At 37.0% G+C, this 18,530-nt stretch overlaps 1 protein-coding gene across 9 annotated transcripts in view; it reads left to right on the forward strand.

Annotated features, from left to right (window-relative positions):
- Nucleotides 1–18,530, forward strand: part of UBR2 (ubiquitin protein ligase E3 component n-recognin 2) — a 115,927-nt gene that overhangs the window by 66,720 nt on the left and 30,677 nt on the right. For 5 of the 9 annotated variants that reach the window (XR_007479754.1, XM_033424003.2, XM_033424002.2 and 2 more), the window contains 15 exons: nt 344–454; nt 1,516–1,581; nt 2,878–3,000; nt 3,139–3,202; nt 4,153–4,337; nt 6,552–6,604; nt 7,483–7,585; nt 8,817–8,865; nt 9,636–9,790; nt 11,512–11,614; nt 14,660–14,769; nt 14,876–14,956; nt 15,298–15,476; nt 16,210–16,409; nt 18,431–18,524. Coding sequence is in view for 7 of the 9 variants with exons in the window: in XM_033424003.2 (XP_033279894.1) it covers nt 344–454; nt 1,516–1,581; nt 2,878–3,000; nt 3,139–3,202; nt 4,153–4,337; nt 6,552–6,604; nt 7,483–7,585; nt 8,817–8,865; nt 9,636–9,790; nt 11,512–11,614; nt 14,660–14,769; nt 14,876–14,956; nt 15,298–15,476; nt 16,210–16,409; nt 18,431–18,524 (1,676 nt within the window). In the remaining 2 variants the exon portion in view is untranslated. The other 4 variants (XM_004267599.4, XM_004267600.4, XM_049716099.1 and 1 more) reach the window with 3 other exon arrangements.

Genomic DNA, 18,530 nt, shown 5'->3' on the forward strand with positions numbered 1-18,530 from the left:
AGCAGAATTTCTTCATCCTTGGGGAAGCCTCAGTCTTTTCTCTTAAGGCCTTCAACTAATTGGATGAGGCCCACCCATATCATGGAGAGTAATCTGCTTTACTCAAAGTCTACTGATATAAATACTAATCACATCTACAAAATGCTTTCACAGCAACATCTACATTGGTGTTAATCAAAAATTGGGTACCATGGCATGGCCCAGCCAAGTTGACACATAAAATTAACTATCACACAAACATACCTTAAAATAATTTTGACTTGTGTTTTATATAAAGCTTCCATCCCTATAAACCAATCTTCTTTATAGAGTTGAGATTTTTGTGGTTTTTTTGTATACACAGAGTGAACTTAGCCCACCCATGTTGATAGAACACCCTCTTAGATGCCTTGTTTTATGTGCCCAAGTACATGCAGGAATGTGGAGAAGAAATGGTTTCTCTCTTGTAAATCAAGTAAGTGTTTTTTAATTCTACCAAGAGTTTTCAGTCCATTCTTTACCTTCTATGAAGGTTATAATTTTCAATGTACTTAGTCGCTGAAAGTCCTCTATATTAAAACTGTTTGTGGCCCCTGGAAACGAACCTTAAAAGAATTTTTTTTTAAAAAACTGTTTGACAAAAGAAATGTAACCTTAAATCAAAAGGTTTTTTAGAGCTTTTATTCATATTTTGTTAAGAAACAATATCAAAAGTAGAAATGAGCTTTATTTTCACTTGCAGTCATTTTTAGAACAATGTTGGATATCTTTAAAACATAAAAAGTCTGGATTTCACTTACTTAAATTAAACTGGGTTAAAAGATAAAAGTTCTGTTAGTATAGCTCTGAAATTGAGGTTTTAATTTTTAAACCTCACCAAGGCTTGGTATAGGACTTTTCTGTTTTTGATAGGTATAATAAATCTCACTGAAGGAACTTTATTAGGAGACCCAGAAAGTTGGCTGCAAAATGTGAACCGTAGAGTGACTACTATAATCTGGAGATTTCTAATTAAATAATCTCTACTAAGATAGCATTAACTGCTGGGGAAACCACATTACGTGTGCACATTTGCGTGTTCATGCTCACATGCACAAGAGTCATGTGCTCTTTTTTTTAAAAAAATAAATTTATTTATTTATTTATTTTTGGCGGTGTTGGGTCTTCGTTGCTGCACGTGACCTTTCTCTATTCATGGCGAGCAGAGACTACTTTTTGTTGCTGTGCGTGGGCTTCTCACTGCAGTGGCTTCTCTTGTTGCGGAGCACAGGCTCTAGGTGCTTGGGCTTCAGTAGTTGTGGCTCACGGGCTCCAGAGCACAGGCTCAGTAGTTGTGGCGCACGGGCTTAGTTGCTCTACGCCATGTGGGATCTTCCCGGACCAGGGCTCGAGCCCATGTCCCCTGCATTGGCAGGCGGATTCTTAACCACTGTGCCACCAGGGAAGCCCCCATGTGCTCTTTTGGTGAGTGGGGAGAGGAGGGAACTGCACAAATAAAAACCTGTTTACCCAATATAATTACTTTTTTTTTTTTAGATTTATTACTACCACAATGTGAAATGCAGACGTGAAATGTTTGACAAGGATATAGTAATGCTTCAGGTAAAAAGCATTAAATTTAAAGGTTGTGGGGAGTTTTTCTTCTTGTTATTTCCACAGGACCCAGTCATTTATGATCACTCTCAAATCTATAACTGCAGCCTAGCTCTTATCTACTAAGCTCCAAACTCATATGGCTAACAGCTGATAGAACATTTACATCTAGTTTCCTGGACACATCTCACAGTTAACACATTCAAAATAACTCCTCTTGTGTCCTCCATACCTTCTTCCTATCTTTGAGGTTTCCCTACCTTAGTGAATTATTCAACAATCTGTAGTTATTAGAGTCAGAAACCTGAAAGCCATCCTTTCTTCACTGTCGTCTGATTGAAGACCCAAATCCCTCAAACTGATTTTCAAGGGCTTCAGTACTTAGCTATGTTTAAAATTCCATGAATTTGTCATACTCTCCCTTAAGTCTTAAAATCTGCACATTTATTTCTTTTGCTCCCTAGATTGCCCACCCCACCCGCTTCCTTTTCTGTTTACCATGTATAATATTTTCCTGCGTGTCTTTGTGTTTAGAGTCACTTTCTCTAGGAAGCCTTCCCTGACACACTAAAATGTGGCTTTGTGTCCCTTTTGGGAGGGCCCATAGCATGATGCTTATCCCCACCATAGCATTCATAAGTCTGGATTGTAGTTGCCTATTTACTTTTCGTCCCCTACACTAAACTGTGGCAACTCTATCTTGTTCCTTTTTATGTCCATTTTACATAGCACAGTGCTTGTCACAAAGTAGTGTTTCCATATTATTGCTGAATGGATTTAGAAATTATAGAAAAAGTTACAAAATGTAAATTTCAAAAAAAATTATTGGTTCAAGATAAATTAAAATTCAAGTTGATTGAGAAACTATACAAGATAATATTTAAAAGCTGTCATTTCACTTAGTATAGCATTTATCACTAAAAATTAGTTTGAGTTCTTGATAAGAGTTTAATATGATACATATTTTTTTAAACGCTAGAAGTTTTATTACCATACCACATTTCTGTCCGTACACCTGGCAGTGGTAAGATAGCCCTGACACAAATCTTTGAACTGAATTTATAGGGATTATGACATGTGGGTTTAGCGAGTGTTTTGTTTTGATTTGTTTTACCAGCATAGATCCCTGTCCACACTTGTAGCTACCACAAGTAGAGATTGGGGCTAAATGGGTTTTCATCTTTTATTGGAATTGATGAACGAGTTAGCTGCTTCCTCTTGTGCAAGCCAAAATATCTCTCACTAGTTGTTTAGTAGCCCTTTTGACCTTCCTCTTTTCCTTTATCTCAAACATTTTAAAAAAAGACAGGTGTCTCCATGATGGATCCAAATCATTTCCTGATGATAATGCTTAGCCGCTTTGAACTTCATCAGATTTTCAGTACTCCAGACTATGGGAAAAAAATTAGTTCTGAGACTACTCATAAGGTAAGAGCATGCTTTATGAGACCACAACACACTGTTAGAGAAGCATCTTTCATTCTTTTTGGTTATTTTGATCATCTGAGGTAATACAGTATTCTTATTATCTGTGAACTTTTCTCCCACTGTCCCCGATTGTTACAGGATTTAGTTCAGCAGAACAACACTCTAATAGAAGAAATGCTATACCTCATTATAATGCTTGTTGGTAAGTTTGGATCTTTTGGAACATTTATGTATTATATTGACTTTTGTGGTATCAAATAGTTTAGAATCTGAACTGTTTCCTCTATTTGAGCAGTTACTCAGTTTTAGGGGAAGGAGATGAGGGTGTCTGTTTTTATCTCCCCTCTGGTTACTGTAATGATGAGAGAAACAGCACTGTGGTCCTTTGGAAGGAGAGAGGACAACTGCTAAAGCAGGATAAACTAGAAGACTGTGTTGGGAATAAAACGGGGGACAGGAGAATTCAGCAAACAAGAATAGGATATTTAGGAGCTATTTACAGTTACTTTATATCTTAGCTATGTTTTTCTCCATGGTTTTGTGGTACAAAAGTGTCCTCTTGACTTCAGATATGAAAATTCCAAGTTAATAGAGACCTATGGCTAATAGACACAGAGTTTTTTTTCTTATTACCTAAATTTTCAGTCCTGTTGCCTCCATCTTTCCTATTCTTTTATCCTTTACTTTCTCCCACCTCCCGTACTATTTCAGTCTCTCTACAGTCCATAGAGCAGAGAATCCTGGCTACTGTCAGGAGGTAATACCAATGAAGAAGGTCTCAGAAGGTGATATCTTATTTGCCACTAGATAAAAGGACAAAGGAAGGCTCTCCCTCCTACCTAGGCTGCTAGTACAGCTACTGCTGTACCAGTTCTTGACTACTTCAAATCCTTTCCCACCTTCTGATCCCATTTTTTCAAAACAGCAACCAGAGTTCTCTCTCTGTTGCTGAAGACTACACTCACCTATTGTGTCAGAGACTCACAAAGATGGTTAAGTGCTGCTCTCACCCTACCTTGTTGCCAGACCAGACATTGCTTTCCCATTGCACAGAAAGAAAAATACATTGTGTTGCATGAATTATAAATATATATCACTTATAAGTATTATGATTGTTAAGTGTGTGTATATGTACTTATTCACTGTTGACAGGAGAGAGATTTAGTCCTGGAGTTGGACAGGTAAATGCTACAGATGAGATTAAACGAGAGATTATCCATCAGTTGAGCATCAAACCTATGGCTCATAGTGAATTGGTAAAGTCTTTACCTGAAGATGTAAGTACCTGCATTTTAAGAAAAGAAAATTATGGAAATCCTTCCCTACCTACCAGTCTAGTATGTATAGATTTACTTCTCTGTACCTTTTCCATAATTGTAAAAACTACAGTTCTAGAATATGTATAACTCTAGTCACTCTCATTAGAAATAATTAGAAAAAGAGAATACTAGGGGCTGGGAGTGGAAAGCAGCCTAGGAATAGAATCATTTACAATGAAGCCTTGAAAGAGGTAAGGATGCTGAATAAAAGAAAACCTGTTCCAGGACTTCCCTGGTTTCATAGTGGTTAAGAATCCACCTGCCAATGCAGGGGACATGGGTTTGAGCCCTGGTCCAGCAAGATCCCACATGCCGTGGAGCAACTAAGCCCCTGCACCGCAACTACTGAGCCTGTGCTCTAGAGCCCGTGAGCTACACCTACTGAGCCCACGCACCGCAACTACTGAAGCCTGCGCGCCTAGAGCCTGTGCTCCGCAACAAGAGAAGCCACAGCAATGAGAAGCTTGCGCACCACAACGAAGAGTAACCCCCACTCGCCGCGACTAGAGAAAGCCCATGCACAGCAACGAAGACCCAACGCGGCCAAAAATAAAATTAATTAATTTTTTTTTAAAAAGAGAAAAAAACCTGTTCCTCAGAACAGAATTTATATATCCATTAAAGAGGGGTTTTTATAGGGTGTTTAAGTACAAAGTTGCCATGGGTAGAGATAACGCTTTATAACCTAGAAATATCTACTCACCTGTGTTGACTAAAGTCTGCTAGAGTTTTTTCCTTCTAAAGCATCCAAAGACTATGCTAAGCCATCTCTCTCATTTTAGTGAATGTAAGCTAATATTCATATGGGCATTCATAGATTCAGTTGTAACTATTTTTCCTGCCAGGACCTTAAGTTCCTCTGCCGCCTACTTTTCAGCCCTGGGGCTTTTCAGAAACCCAGATTACAATTGTGAAAGGACTTTATTTTCATCGAGGCTTTTCAAAATGTTTTCCCGAATTTGAAACATAGATCAAAACTCTTAACCTTAATGTTCATTCTTCTGGGATTTAAACCTTTACTTGTTGCATTGTAATACTTCTCTTAAACTTCGTATTATTTCAAACTTGAAAAACTTGAAACATCTATAGAAATAGAAAACATAGTATAGTGAACCATCTCCAGCTTCAACATATGACCAGTCTTATTTTATTTATACCCCAGCCACTGATCTCTTCACCCTCACTGGGTTATTTTGTAGAGAATACCAGGTTTACCATTTCATCTATAAATAGAATTGTATATATCTAAAACAGTGGTTCTCAACCAGGGATGATTCCCCCCACACCCCCTGGAGGGGGTGGCATTTGGCAATGTCACTACTCAGGGCAGGGTGTGTGATGCTACTGGCATCTATTCAGCAGAGGCCAGTATACTACTAAACATCCTACAATGCACAGGACAGATTCCCACAACAAAGAACTATCTTGTCCAAATGTCAGTAGTGCCAAGGTTGATCCAAAAGATACGAGCTTTTAGAGAAACCTATGCATATGCCAATTATCACACCTAAAAAAAAATAATGATTTTTTAATATCACTGAATATCTAGTCAGAATAAAAATTACATGTACTTTTTTTAATAGATCTTTGTTAATGGACTACTTTGCCATTTCTAGTTGTGTATACATGTACTTTTTAATGCAGGAAATGAGGAAACAATTAACAGTTTCATTTAGACCATTGGAATAAGGAAGAAATAAAATTTAAAACAGTATTTTAAAAGTGTAACTGCCTTGTACAAAGTGATGGCATCTATATTTACCAAACATTTTTGACCAGAGAATATTTCACGGAATTCCTGTGAACAGCTTGTCGTGAATGGGATATGATTTGGGAAATGATGTTTTAACAAAAATAGATAAGAAATTAGTGTAGCTATTTCACAAAATACTGCAAATATATAAATTTTAAATATAAAATTTAAACGTTATGTGTACTTTGTGTTTTTACTTTATTCCTTTTGAAAGCTGTCACCTTGATTCCATATGGTAGTAACTTGTTTTTAATTATGTCAATCTGAATGAATGTTAGCTTACCAACTGAATTTCCCCAACTGCCTTTTAATCATTATGTTTACTATGGAATCCTCATTTGTAAAAATCAGGAGAATAGTATATCTGCTTTATGCGATTGCTGTATGAAGCTTAATGAGATAAAAGCACAATGCTCAAGAGTGCTAGCAGATATTATTATTAACATGAAACACACTTAATTTGTTTCCTGTACCTTTAGGAGAACAAGGAAACTGGCATGGAGAGTGTAATTGAAGCAGTTGCCCATTTCAAGTGAGTTTATTTTCTGCTTTTTCACATTCAATTTTATTTTATACATTAATTTTTCTTAGAGTGTTTCCCTTGATGGAACTAAGAATAAAACTGTTGTTTTCAGAGAGTGACAACCACTTTCAAACATATAATTCTGAACTAGATTTCTCACTGACATTTCACTTTTATGATCTAGCCCTGCACTTAGCAACTTGAAGTAGCTTTATGAGAGTTTTCAGTTTTCAGGTGTTCCCTAGCTGATAGTTTCAGATAATTGAAACTAACCTGAGCAGGTGATCTGAGTAAATGCATTGTGCTTTCTTTGTTTCCATTTGAATGTGCCACCTAAGTTGTGGGATGGCCTCTGAATAATGCTTTCTTCGGTGTCCAGTGTGTTGCCCAGTCAGTAAACTATAAGTAGTCTATCCCCTTAAGGTTGTTGAGGCAGTTTCTTAATCCTGCTTTTTCTGTGCTCCTCATTCCAATGGCATTGTCTTTATTTTTGCTGATTTTAAAACAGTACATATTTTTAGGGAAAATATAGAAAAGATTCTCTAAACCCTAAAATTGCATCTGCTTTTTTTCACTTGGTAGAACTTATCACAGACATCTTTACATGTCAAAGTATACAAGTTAACATCAATTTTAATAGTGTTCAGTTGTTTGGAGATGTCATAATGTGTGTAACCTGTCCCCTGTTGTTAGACTTTAAATTGTTGTCACTGCAGTGACCGTCACATTCACTTGTCCAGTTAGAATAAATTCAAGGTGGACATGCTAGATAAAGTGAACGCACATAAAGCTTTGAATGTAGATGATTAAATGAACCCACAGAAAGTAGTTCCAGCTTACATTCACCAACAGTATATGAGATTGAAGAACTTTTTTTTCCCCCAAAGGAAACCTGGATTAACAGGACGAGGCATGTATGAACTGAAACCAGAATGTGCCAAAGAGTTCAATTTGTATTTCTATCACTTTTCGAGGGCAGAGCAGTCCAAGGTAATTGAGAAAATTAAAAGTGTACTGAGAAAGGGTTGCTTGGAGTTTTTTTGTTTTTATTTTGTTTTTTCCTAAACAACTTTTACTGCTTTTCACAGATTGAAAAAGGACACATTTTTATTGTAGGAAATTTGGAAAATATGAAAAGGTATAAAGAAGAAAGTACAGATTACCTATACCACCACGTAGCATTTGGGGTTTTCCCTTATTTTGTGCATACATAAAAAAGGTCTATATAATTATATACATACCCACACATATCTAATTGTATGTATTTTATTAGCTTTTGAAGACATCATCAACGTGTATTCTAATCAGTTAACCTATTTTACACTCATTTCAGAATTGCTAGTACTTAACATGCTTTTCCATGGTGACTTAAGGAATTTTCCTGATCATTCTTAGCGGGTTAAATTTTGCCTTTTAGCAGTCTACTCTTAAAAATAAGTTTTCAATAAATGACAGTAAATGAAACTTAAACATGAAGCTTTTGTTTATTAGTTTTCTGGGGTTTGTTTTTGTCTTTGCTTTTTTGAAGTATAGTTGATTTACAATGTTGTGTTAGTTTCTGGTGTACAGCACAGTGAAATCAGTCATATATATATATTCGTTTTCAGATCCTTTTCCCTTACAGGTTATTATAGAATATTGAGTATAGTTCCCTGTGCTATACCGTAGGTCCTTGTTGGTTATCTATTTTATATATAGCAGTGTGTATTAGTGTTTGATGCATGAAATAAAGTTCAAATCAAAAATAAGTTTTTGGTTTTGGTTGGTGCATGTTTCCCCTGCATTTTTTTTTTTTTTTTTTTTTTTTTGCGGTACGCAGGCCTCTCATTGCTGTGGCCTCTCCCGTTGCGGAGCACAGGCTCCGGACGCACAGGCTCAGCGGCCATGGCTCACGGGCCCAGCCGCTCCGCGGCATGTGGGATCTTCCCAGACCAGGGCACAAACCTGTGTGCCCTGCATCGGCAGGTGGACTCTCAACCACTGCACCACCAGGGAAGCCCTTCCCCTGCATTTTAAATCAAGAAAGAATCCACTTGGGATTCTCTTAGTGGCAGGGGGAAATTAACCTTGATACCAATTTCGGGAGAGTTGCAAAACTAAGGATAGAAATCTTCTAAAATCAGAAGTTAGTATGGCAAAGATTAACATATATCAGTAGTTTTGGATATTAAATTGTTTCATGTTACTAATTCCCTGTCCAAATTACATTCATTTTTATTAGGCAGAGGAAGCCCAACGGAAATTGAAAAGACAAAATAAGGAAGATACAGGTATTTTTAATCTTTCCCAAAATCTCGTTTCAGTCTCTTTTACGTGTTAAACATTGTTTTCTATTGACTATGATGATGATTCTTAATGAAGTGGTAGATTTAAATACAAGCTTTCTGAATGAGTTTTTTTTTTTTTTTTTGGCTGATTTGGGTCTTAGTTGCGTCACATGGGATCTTCCTTGCAGCACGCGGGATCTTTCATTGTGGCACACGGGCTTCTCTTAGTTGTGGTGCACGGGCTCCAGAGCGTGTGGGCTCAGTAGTTGTGGCACGCAGGCCCTCTAGTTGTGGTGCCTGGGCTCTAGAGCATGTGGGCTCAGTAGTTGTGGCGCACAGGCTTAGTTGCCCTGCAACATGTGGGATCTTAGTTCCCCACCCAGGGATCGAACCCACATCCTCTGCATTGGGAGGCGGATTCTTGACCACTGGACGCCAGGGAAGCCCCATGAGTGAACTTTCAAGGGCTAATAAATATGCTAATGTAGACATAGTCTGTACTGAGTCACCTTTGGGTTAATGGTTTTATCTCGGATCGTAAGACATTTCTAGGGAAAAGAAAGGCCTTCTTTTGTACTACTGCTACTTACACAGCTGTTTTTATGCATTTGACTGACCTGAGAAGGTAAAACATAGCTTTAAGATGTGTGTAAATGAATATTCTTTGACAAAAGTATGTAACAAAGGGATAGTTTTTTGCTGTTTTTTTTGTTTGTTCATTTGTTTTTTAAAGGATGTTCTACAAAAGAAGCCAATTATAACTTTATTTTCAGCACTTCCACCTCCAGTTTTGCCCCCATTCTGCCCTCTGTTTGCAAGTCTGGTTAACATTTTGCAGTCAGATGTCATGTTGTTAATCATGAGAACAGTATTGCAATGGACTGTAGAACATAACGGACATGTCTGGTCTGAGTCCATGCTGCAAAGGGTAAGTTTGAAGACATTTATTATTTATATTTTAGTGGTCTTGTAGTAAAAACCAAAATACAAAATACTCCTGTCAATATCTGTACACAGGAAACTTAGGATAAAATGTAGTGTTAACTTAATTCGAAATATAGTATTTTGTTACTGTTTGTGTCTGACCATAAAAATGAGAGCCTGGCAGATTTTTTTACACCACATGGTTGTGGTTACCTTGGTCTTGTTGGCAGATCTGCTCTCATTGATTGGTCCTGATATGTCTTTGTTTATACAGTACTCTGATATTTGTATTATGTGTTATCTTTGCATTTGTTTTTACTTAATTCTCTTTAAAAACCTCTGAGTTCATTAATACTTATGTTTTGCAGTTGAAGAAATTGAAAGTCAGAGACTTACGTTCCTATAACTAATTAGTGACAAGTCTAGAACCTTGTTTGTATTTTACTTTATAGATTTAATGTAAGTCATTCATAAATTATTATCATTAAATTCACGTAATACCCCTACGAGTATCAGTAGATAGTTTTTCCACTGTATAGATGAGAAAGGCAAGTTTCAGTGAGATAGACTTGTCCATGTTACCCAACTAGTAAGTAACATAATAATAATAATACTCAGTTATTAGCCTACTCTGTGCCTTATTCTATGCTAGGCACTTGTATGTACCATATTTGTAACCCTCAAAACTCTAGAGGAAAGCTTCTTTTTTTTATTTTGATTTTGAAGATGATGAAGTTAGGCTTAGTGGGACTTGAAAGCAGTGAAGCCAGAATTCAGATGAAGGTGAGCCTTCCTCCAGAGCCTTCCTTCAAAGTTACTGTTCTTTCCATTGTCTCAGCAGTCTCAAGTATCTCATTGGCTAAGATTTTTGTATATGTATACCCTCCTCCAGTTTACAAACATACACTTAAAATATAAAAGCATGGAGTTGCAGTATACTGGAGACCATCAGTATTAAATGAGCAAAAGATGTATGGGAAATGATGGAGAAAAGAGGAATGAACATCATTTATCTTATATATACATTTGCTTTATGTCATTCAGGCTAACTTAGTTCTTCCAAGTCTAACAACCACAGTAGCCCTATGTGTAGGGAATGATACAGAGACACCACACACATTATCTCCTTCAAAAATTGGGGAGCAGGATAAAGAACAATAAAAGTGCAAATAGATTAGTGTAGTTATATTCTTAGAAGTCTAGTAAGGAATTTTTCATGAGGTATGCTGAACATCTTTATAAATGATATGGCATTAGAGATAAAAGTGTGTCTCTTAGATGATTAAGATTTTTAGTCCTTAGAGAAATTGAACTAGGAGTATTATAGATTAGATCATTGCATGATAGATGATTTCAGGTCTAATTATTTGGCCACTGATTCTTAGAATCAGTGATTTTTAAGACTGTAGTGTAGGGATGGAATAAAACTGAAAATTATATGGATTGCTGGTCACAGCTGTTAGTAATTTTAACTTACCCTAAGAATTTGCAATTGAATTTTCTTCCTAGCTGAAATAGAAATTTTTGTTTCCTTGCTGAGAATTCTTTATTAGAAAATGAACTTTAGAGTTTGTATTTCATGAAAATTGGTACTTCGAATTATTTTTTACTGCACTTAGTGTTTAATAGTTTATCTTTTTTCAATAGTGAATTTTTTTTATTTCTTATAAAAATATGTACTTGATTTTTGTTTCACTAAAAGTTACAAAACATACTGCATTTTAGGTGTTACATTTAATTGGAATGGCACTACAAGAAGAAAAACAGCATTTAGAGAACGTCATGGAGGAGCATGTAGTAACGTTTACCTTCACTCAGAAGATATCGAGTATGTATACAGTTTTTACTAAACTAACTCAACATGTCCATGATTTTTAAATGTAGTATAACCTCTTTTATTTGATCATATAAGTTTTAAGTAGGTTATAATGAATCCAAATTTCTGAGACTGTCTGTATTCACCTGTGTATTATATCAGATCCTGTGTACTGTATCAGATCCTGATACATTTTTATAAAAATACTTAGGGCCTACCCATACTTTAAAAACATAAATTTTAATTCATAAACAGGAAAAAGTAATGAGGATTCCTTAGTTTGAAATCAGTATAGGACATAAATTTAAACTCTAGTATATACTTTTAAAAACACAGAGTTTGCTATTAGGATTTCACTTTTAAATTGTTGCTATTATCTTATAAAAAGTAATGAAAATAAGAAAATTAGCTATAGAGGATTACATTTTATATAAAGTAATGTGACTTTTTTTGAGAGGACCAAAGAAATATTTTTTCTTGCTTTTTAATATTAAAATTTCAAACATACAGACAAGTTGGAAGAGTTGTACAGTAAACATCTATATACCTGCCACCTAGATTCAGTAGTTAGTGTTTTGCTATATTTGCTTTATGTTTGAACACTTTTTTGAACCATTTGGTTTTTTGTTTATTTATCTTTTGGCTGTGCTGCACAGCATGCAGGATCTTAGTTCCTCAACCAGGGATTGAACCCGGGCCCCCTGCAGTGGAAGCACAGAGTCCTAATCACTGGACTGCCAGGGAATTCCCTGAACCATTTGTTTCAGATGTCATAATACTACATCTCTAAATAAAAACGTTTCCTTTATTAATTTGCAGAATAAGCAGTTCTAATAGGTACCTGAAGTAGTGGCAACTGTGAATCTTTTTGGTTTGCTTACGTTTTTTTGTGGTTCTTTTGTTTTTTAATGTTACTCATGGGTTTTTTTTCAGTGTTTTATAGTCAGTTATAATCAATACTCCTTTTGATGCTCAAACTGTGCCACTTCTGGGTAGTGGGAGTCTGTTCAATTGGCTCTGTGTCCTTTTGACCCAACCCCATTAGTATTTGAGCACCACCTTGCTTTCTGGCACAAAAGGTGTCTGAGGCTCATCTTGTACTTTACCTGCTCCAGACCTGCAATCAGTGATTTGCTGAGATGCTTAAATGAATTTGTGGTGGTATAATAGGAGTTTCTGAATTCCTGATTGCAAGGGAGCATTTCTGTAACTTTGTTTAGTATTGTGTTCTCTGCCATTTCTTCCTAAAAGATAATGACTGTGAGAATACTAGGTTCCACTGGGGGATGAGGAGGAATAGTCCTGGTTGCTGCTAAATCTCTATTTTTCCCATTTTGCCCACATCCAGGTAAGTGGGAGGAAGAAGGGGAGCTGTCTTTCCCCACTGAAGACTATGTTCTTGGGTGCCAGCCTTTCCCAGCTCTTTTCTCTGCCAGTGTTTCTTTCTATCGATTAACATTAACATTGTATCTGTTGTACATTCTTTATCTGCAGTTTTTTTACTTTGGGATAACCACACAGAAAACTCCCTTATTTCATTTGATCTCAGGTTCTCTTTTGCTTCTTTCTTTTTCTTTCAACAATCATCATTTTCTCTAGACAGTCCTCCTATTTCTCTTTAAACATTTTATATAATTAAAACAAACTATTGGAACTTCTGTGGTGGCACAGTGGTTAAGAATCCGCCTACCAGTGCAGGGGACACGGGTTCAAGCCCTGGGCCAGGAAGATCCCACGTGCCATGGAGCAGCTAAGCCCGCGAGCCACAACTACTGAGCCCACGTGCCACAACTACTGAAGCCTGAACGTCTAGAGCCTGTGCTCCGCAACAAGAGAAGCCACCGCAATGAGAAGCCAGCACAGTGCAACGAAAAGTAGCCCCCGCTCGCCGCAACTAGAGAAATCCTGCACACAGAAACAAAGACCCAGTGCAACCATAAATAAATACATGCATACATACATACAAACAAAAGACAAACCATTTAGAGACAGATCCCTAATCCACAGCGACCGAATTTCAGATCTGGAAGAATATTAAAGATCACATAGTTCAGGGAATTCCCTGGCGGTCCAGTTGTTAGGACTCGGAGCTTTCACTGCTGAGGAACTAAGTTCAGTCCCTGATCGGGGAACTAAGATCCCACAAGCCATGTGGCACAGCCAAAAAAATAACAATTAAATTAAATTACATTTTTTTAAAAATATCACATAGTTTGGTCTCTTACCCTCTTAGGAAAGAGTAATATTTTGCCACAAATGTTTCTTAAATCAATAAAATTAATAATTGGATATTTCCAACTATAAAACTAAATTAGCTAATATTGTATTAAATGTACTCCTGAGAGTAATAGACTTTCATGTCTTTTTCTCAAAATAAAGTAATCCATAGAGGAAGAAATTTGTTTTATTTTGAATCTAGGTTTTCATTAAAGAAAAGGTCAAAACAAATAGATACATGTTATATACACATGGACTCCTATAATCCTGATTCATTTTCTTAGACTTGTAAAATCTCAGGTAGACCTTTCAGCTGGGTGTTTTTTTGTTTTTTGTTTTTTGTTTTTTGTTTTTTTTTGCGGTACGCGGGCCTCTCACTGTTGTGGCCTCTCCCGTTGCGGAGCACAGGCTCCGGACGCGCAGGCTCAGCGGCCATGGCTCACGGACCCAGCCGCTCCGCGGCATGTGGGATCCTCCCATCCCGGGGCACGAACCCACATCCCCTGCATCGGCAGGCGGACTTTCAACCACTGAGCCACCAGGGAAGCCCTTCAGCTGGGTTTTTATTTAATTTTTCTAGAGGCTATGTTAAAATAATCATTTGGTGTAAGATGTCAGTTTTGAATGATTAAAGCATTCTAGTTGTTAACAACTTGTTTGTAAAATACAAATATGTCACATTTCGAGAGGTATTGAAAATTTCTAAGTTGAGCTGTAATCAAATGATGGGCAAATGATGGGCAAATGTTATAAGCAACTTCATGTATCTTCTTGTGCACAGTAATAAGCACTATGAAGTCTTAGCTGTTGTTCGTGTGCCCTTTTTTTCTTCTGCCTCAGAACCTGGTGAAGCACCAAACAACTCTCCTAGCATACTAGCTATGCTGGAAACACTACAAAATGCTCCCTACCTAGAAGTCCACAAAGATATGATTAAGTGGATATTAAAGGTAAAATTTCCTGCATCACTCTGCTTTTTGTGAGAAATATTAAATGTTTATCTTTAAATTTTTATAATGTTTCATAGCTTCAGAATAACGATATTTTTTTTCATAGACTTTTAATGCTATTAAGAAGATAAGGGAGAGTTCATCCACCAGTCCTGTGGCAGAGACAGAAGGAACCATAATGGAAGAGGTATAAGATGTAAAGTGTGGTAATGCTGAAAAATTGTGGCAAGCTCACTATAAACAATTAAATTTATCTGCATTAAGTTGGTAGTTGATGTTATTCACAAACATGTAAATCCCAAGAAGTGTGCCACCATTTGTTTATATTTTTGTAGCTGTCTTTTTGGACTGCCTTTTTTTTTTTCTTTTAACATGTTAGGTTGATTAAGAAATCTTTGCTCTTCGTTTATAAAAGTGAGATTATAGAATAGTTTTTAATTAGTATTTACAATAAAGATGTTTCTGCTTTGGGGGAAAAAAATATGCATTTAGCCTCTAATGGTCTAATTAAATGAAGCGTAATTTCAGAGTTCGAGAGACAAAGACAAAGCTGAGAGGAAGAGAAAAGCCGAGATTGCCAGACTGCGCAGAGAAAAGATCATGGCCCAGATGTCTGAGATGCAGCGGCACTTTATTGATGAGAACAAAGAACTCTTTCAGCAGACATTAGAACTGGATGCCTCTATCTCTGCTGTTCTTGATAATAGGTAAAAATTAATCACAATTTTTGAAACTCTTGACCATGGTTCTCAACTGAGGAAGATGTTTGGTTTTTTTTCTTTATAAGTACACTTAATCATAGAATAACTTAGAAGAGTTGATAAATTTTGTGGCCTTGTAGTTAGAGGACTTAATCTTAGAAATCTGAGTTTATTAGCATATGATTATGAGCATGTCTCTTGACTATAGATAAGAGAATTCATATGTATGCTTAAAATGTAAGTTATACAGAAGACCCTTGAGATTCATAAAAGAATGAATACACTGGGCTCAGTTAACTTCGTGTCTGGCTTATGTGTTGCATATTGGATTGCTATGAGGATTGAAGGAGATGGTTTTGATACATATGAAAGACTTGGGTCTCTCAAATCAAGTCATCAAACCTGTGTGTTTTAGGGACTTCCCTGGTGGTCCAGTGGCTAAGACTCTGCGCTCCCAATGCAGGGGGCTTGGGTTCGATCCCTGGTCAGGGAACTAGATCCCACATGCTGCAACCAAGACTTTACATGCCGCAACTAAAGATCTGCACGCCTCAACAAAGATCAAAGATCCCACGTGCTGCAACTAAGACCCGGCACAGCCGAATAAATAAATATTTTTTTAAAAAAACAAAAAACTGCGTGTTTTAAATACGTTTCTACTTACCTAGAATCTACTGTTTTATGATTCTATAGAAACTTCTTAGGCTCATTAATTATACTCCTAACCTTTTTATTCCAGCCCTATGGTTTCAGATATGACTCGTACGGCATTGGGCCCAGCACAGACTCCGGTCCCTGAACAAAGACAATTTGTTACCTGTATATTGTGTCAAGAAGAGCAAGAGGTCAAGGTGGAAAGCAGGGCAATGGTCCTGGCAGCATTTGTTCAGAGATCAACTGTATTATCTAAAAACAGAAGTAAATTCATTCAGGATCCAGGTAAGCCATAGCTATATCCTCATCCTCCCTCTTAATAATGACTGCCACATAGTATGGTAGGTGATATACAGAGATTTTATTAACCTAATAGTAACTGTAGGCTTGGTGGTATCTTGAGCAGGTAACTTAGACAGGAATTCCTCACTTGACAGATGTGGAAACACTCCAGAAGGTTAAGTATTATGCCTGAATTACGCAGCTGATAAATAGCAGGGATTCAAAAGAAAGCTGTTCTTTGTTTCATTAACTACTTTGGTACTTAACAGTCTTTCCCATTCTTCACATTTGTAAAGTCCAATAATTAGTTGACACTTAAATAACAATAACTATTTTATCTCCATAATTACTTTATCTCATGGATAGATCCAGGGTGGAATCCCTTGATCTATCAGTGGAATCCCTTGATCTAACAGTGGTGTGAGTCACCCCTGTGAGAAGCTGTCCTTGAGCCAGATTCTCATTTAGATTATTGAGATAGAGATTACCATGCAGTGCAGGATGTTATTCAAGAGAGTCTTGGGATCAACGTGGAATGGAGGGGAAGGAAGCAGGTTTGGGCAAAGGGAGAAGTTGAGCTATGATGCAGTCCCCAAAAGACCTTAACCAACCCCATGGTATCTCTGGAGCTGAATGGCCCTTCAGAGGTGTCCCAACTTGGGGCAAGGGGGCTAGGTCTTCATACCCTGACACTGATCAGTGACTGGTTGTGGCCTGCCTCTGGAAAGAGGTGTGACCTTGATCAAAGTAGTGTGACCCTGAGCAAAGTCCCTTAAAGAGGGATAACAGTTGAGTGCTCTCTTCTAACAGCTGAGGGAGTAAGTCATTCATTCCTGCAGGGGCTTCTGGGCTGCACCTTATTGTGTCCACCGCAGATACTTTTATGTTTCTACTCTTACATTTGTTTATGTGTGCATATGCCTCAATGATACCAGTAAACTTCTTGAGAGTAGGAACTGTGTTTTAATTTCCAAAGCACTTAATTTAGCCAGTGCTTTTCACATTGTATGATTGGAAGGAGGTGTGAGAGACCACTGGTAAGTTTGCCTTTTCTCTATAATGAAAGTCTTCACAGTGTGGCTCTCAAGCACCCTAGTTAAGATACATTGGTCAGCTTCACCTTAAGAAATGATCATTTGTACTAGACGATTTACAAATTTTATTCCAGGCTGAAGATAAAGATAAAATACCAATTGTATTTAGTACTTGGCTATAAGTGGATTTTTTTAATGCTTTCACAATTTATGTCATAAAAGATTTTCTTTATGCTGTGAAATTTGTACTGTTCTATTATATAAAGCAAATTGAAACTTGAGTAATTTAATGTTAGGGAATTTCTAAGATTATACTAATTTATGTAGAGAATTCAAGAATTCCCAAAGAAGCCAGCTACCCACTTTATGTTTGTCTTCATTTTTCATCTCCTTTAAATATAAAAAATTAGTACCAGAGCAGAAGACTGTCTGAATTGCCTGTTTTTCCCTACTCTGGTCTGGGCTGCTGTCCCAGATATTTTGCTGCAGCTTTGACTCTGGTATAGTAATTATTGCTAGTCTCTGCATGATTGTCTTTAGGCAGATTCTCCTCTACTGCCAGGACATCTTTTTTTGTTAGAGATCATTGTGACCCAGCTGCCCTGAAGGTATTAAAGACCTCTCCCTGAAGAATATCCCTTTTACCTCAGGCTCAGGGCATTTTCGGGGAATAGGAGTCTCTCAGTGCCCTGAAAATGTGAAATGTTCAAAAGATTAGATGTACTTAAATATGGGATCCCAGTTTCAGTTAACAATTCAGGGATGTTTCATTAACTTGCTCAGGGTAATGAAAATTAGAGAGTCCTGTATTCTGAATAATCCGGGGTCTTGCATAAATTATTGGTATCTCAAATCAAAGGAATAAACTAGCATATCATTTGAAGTTTACAGGCCCTTAGTAAGGATTTCACAGTTTAAAGTTGTACATTTGTTATAGGAATATTAAATGCTTGGTTTTTCGCTTTGTTTTTTGTTTGTTTTATAATGCAGAAAAATATGATCCATTATTCATGCACCCTGATCTGTCTTGTGGAACACACACTGGTAGCTGTGGGCACATTATGCATGCCCATTGTTGGCAAAGGTAATT

The sequence above is a fragment of the Orcinus orca genome, chromosome 10 (assembly GCF_937001465.1).
Source record: "Orcinus orca chromosome 10, mOrcOrc1.1, whole genome shotgun sequence".
NCBI lineage: Eukaryota > Metazoa > Chordata > Mammalia > Artiodactyla > Delphinidae > Orcinus > Orcinus orca.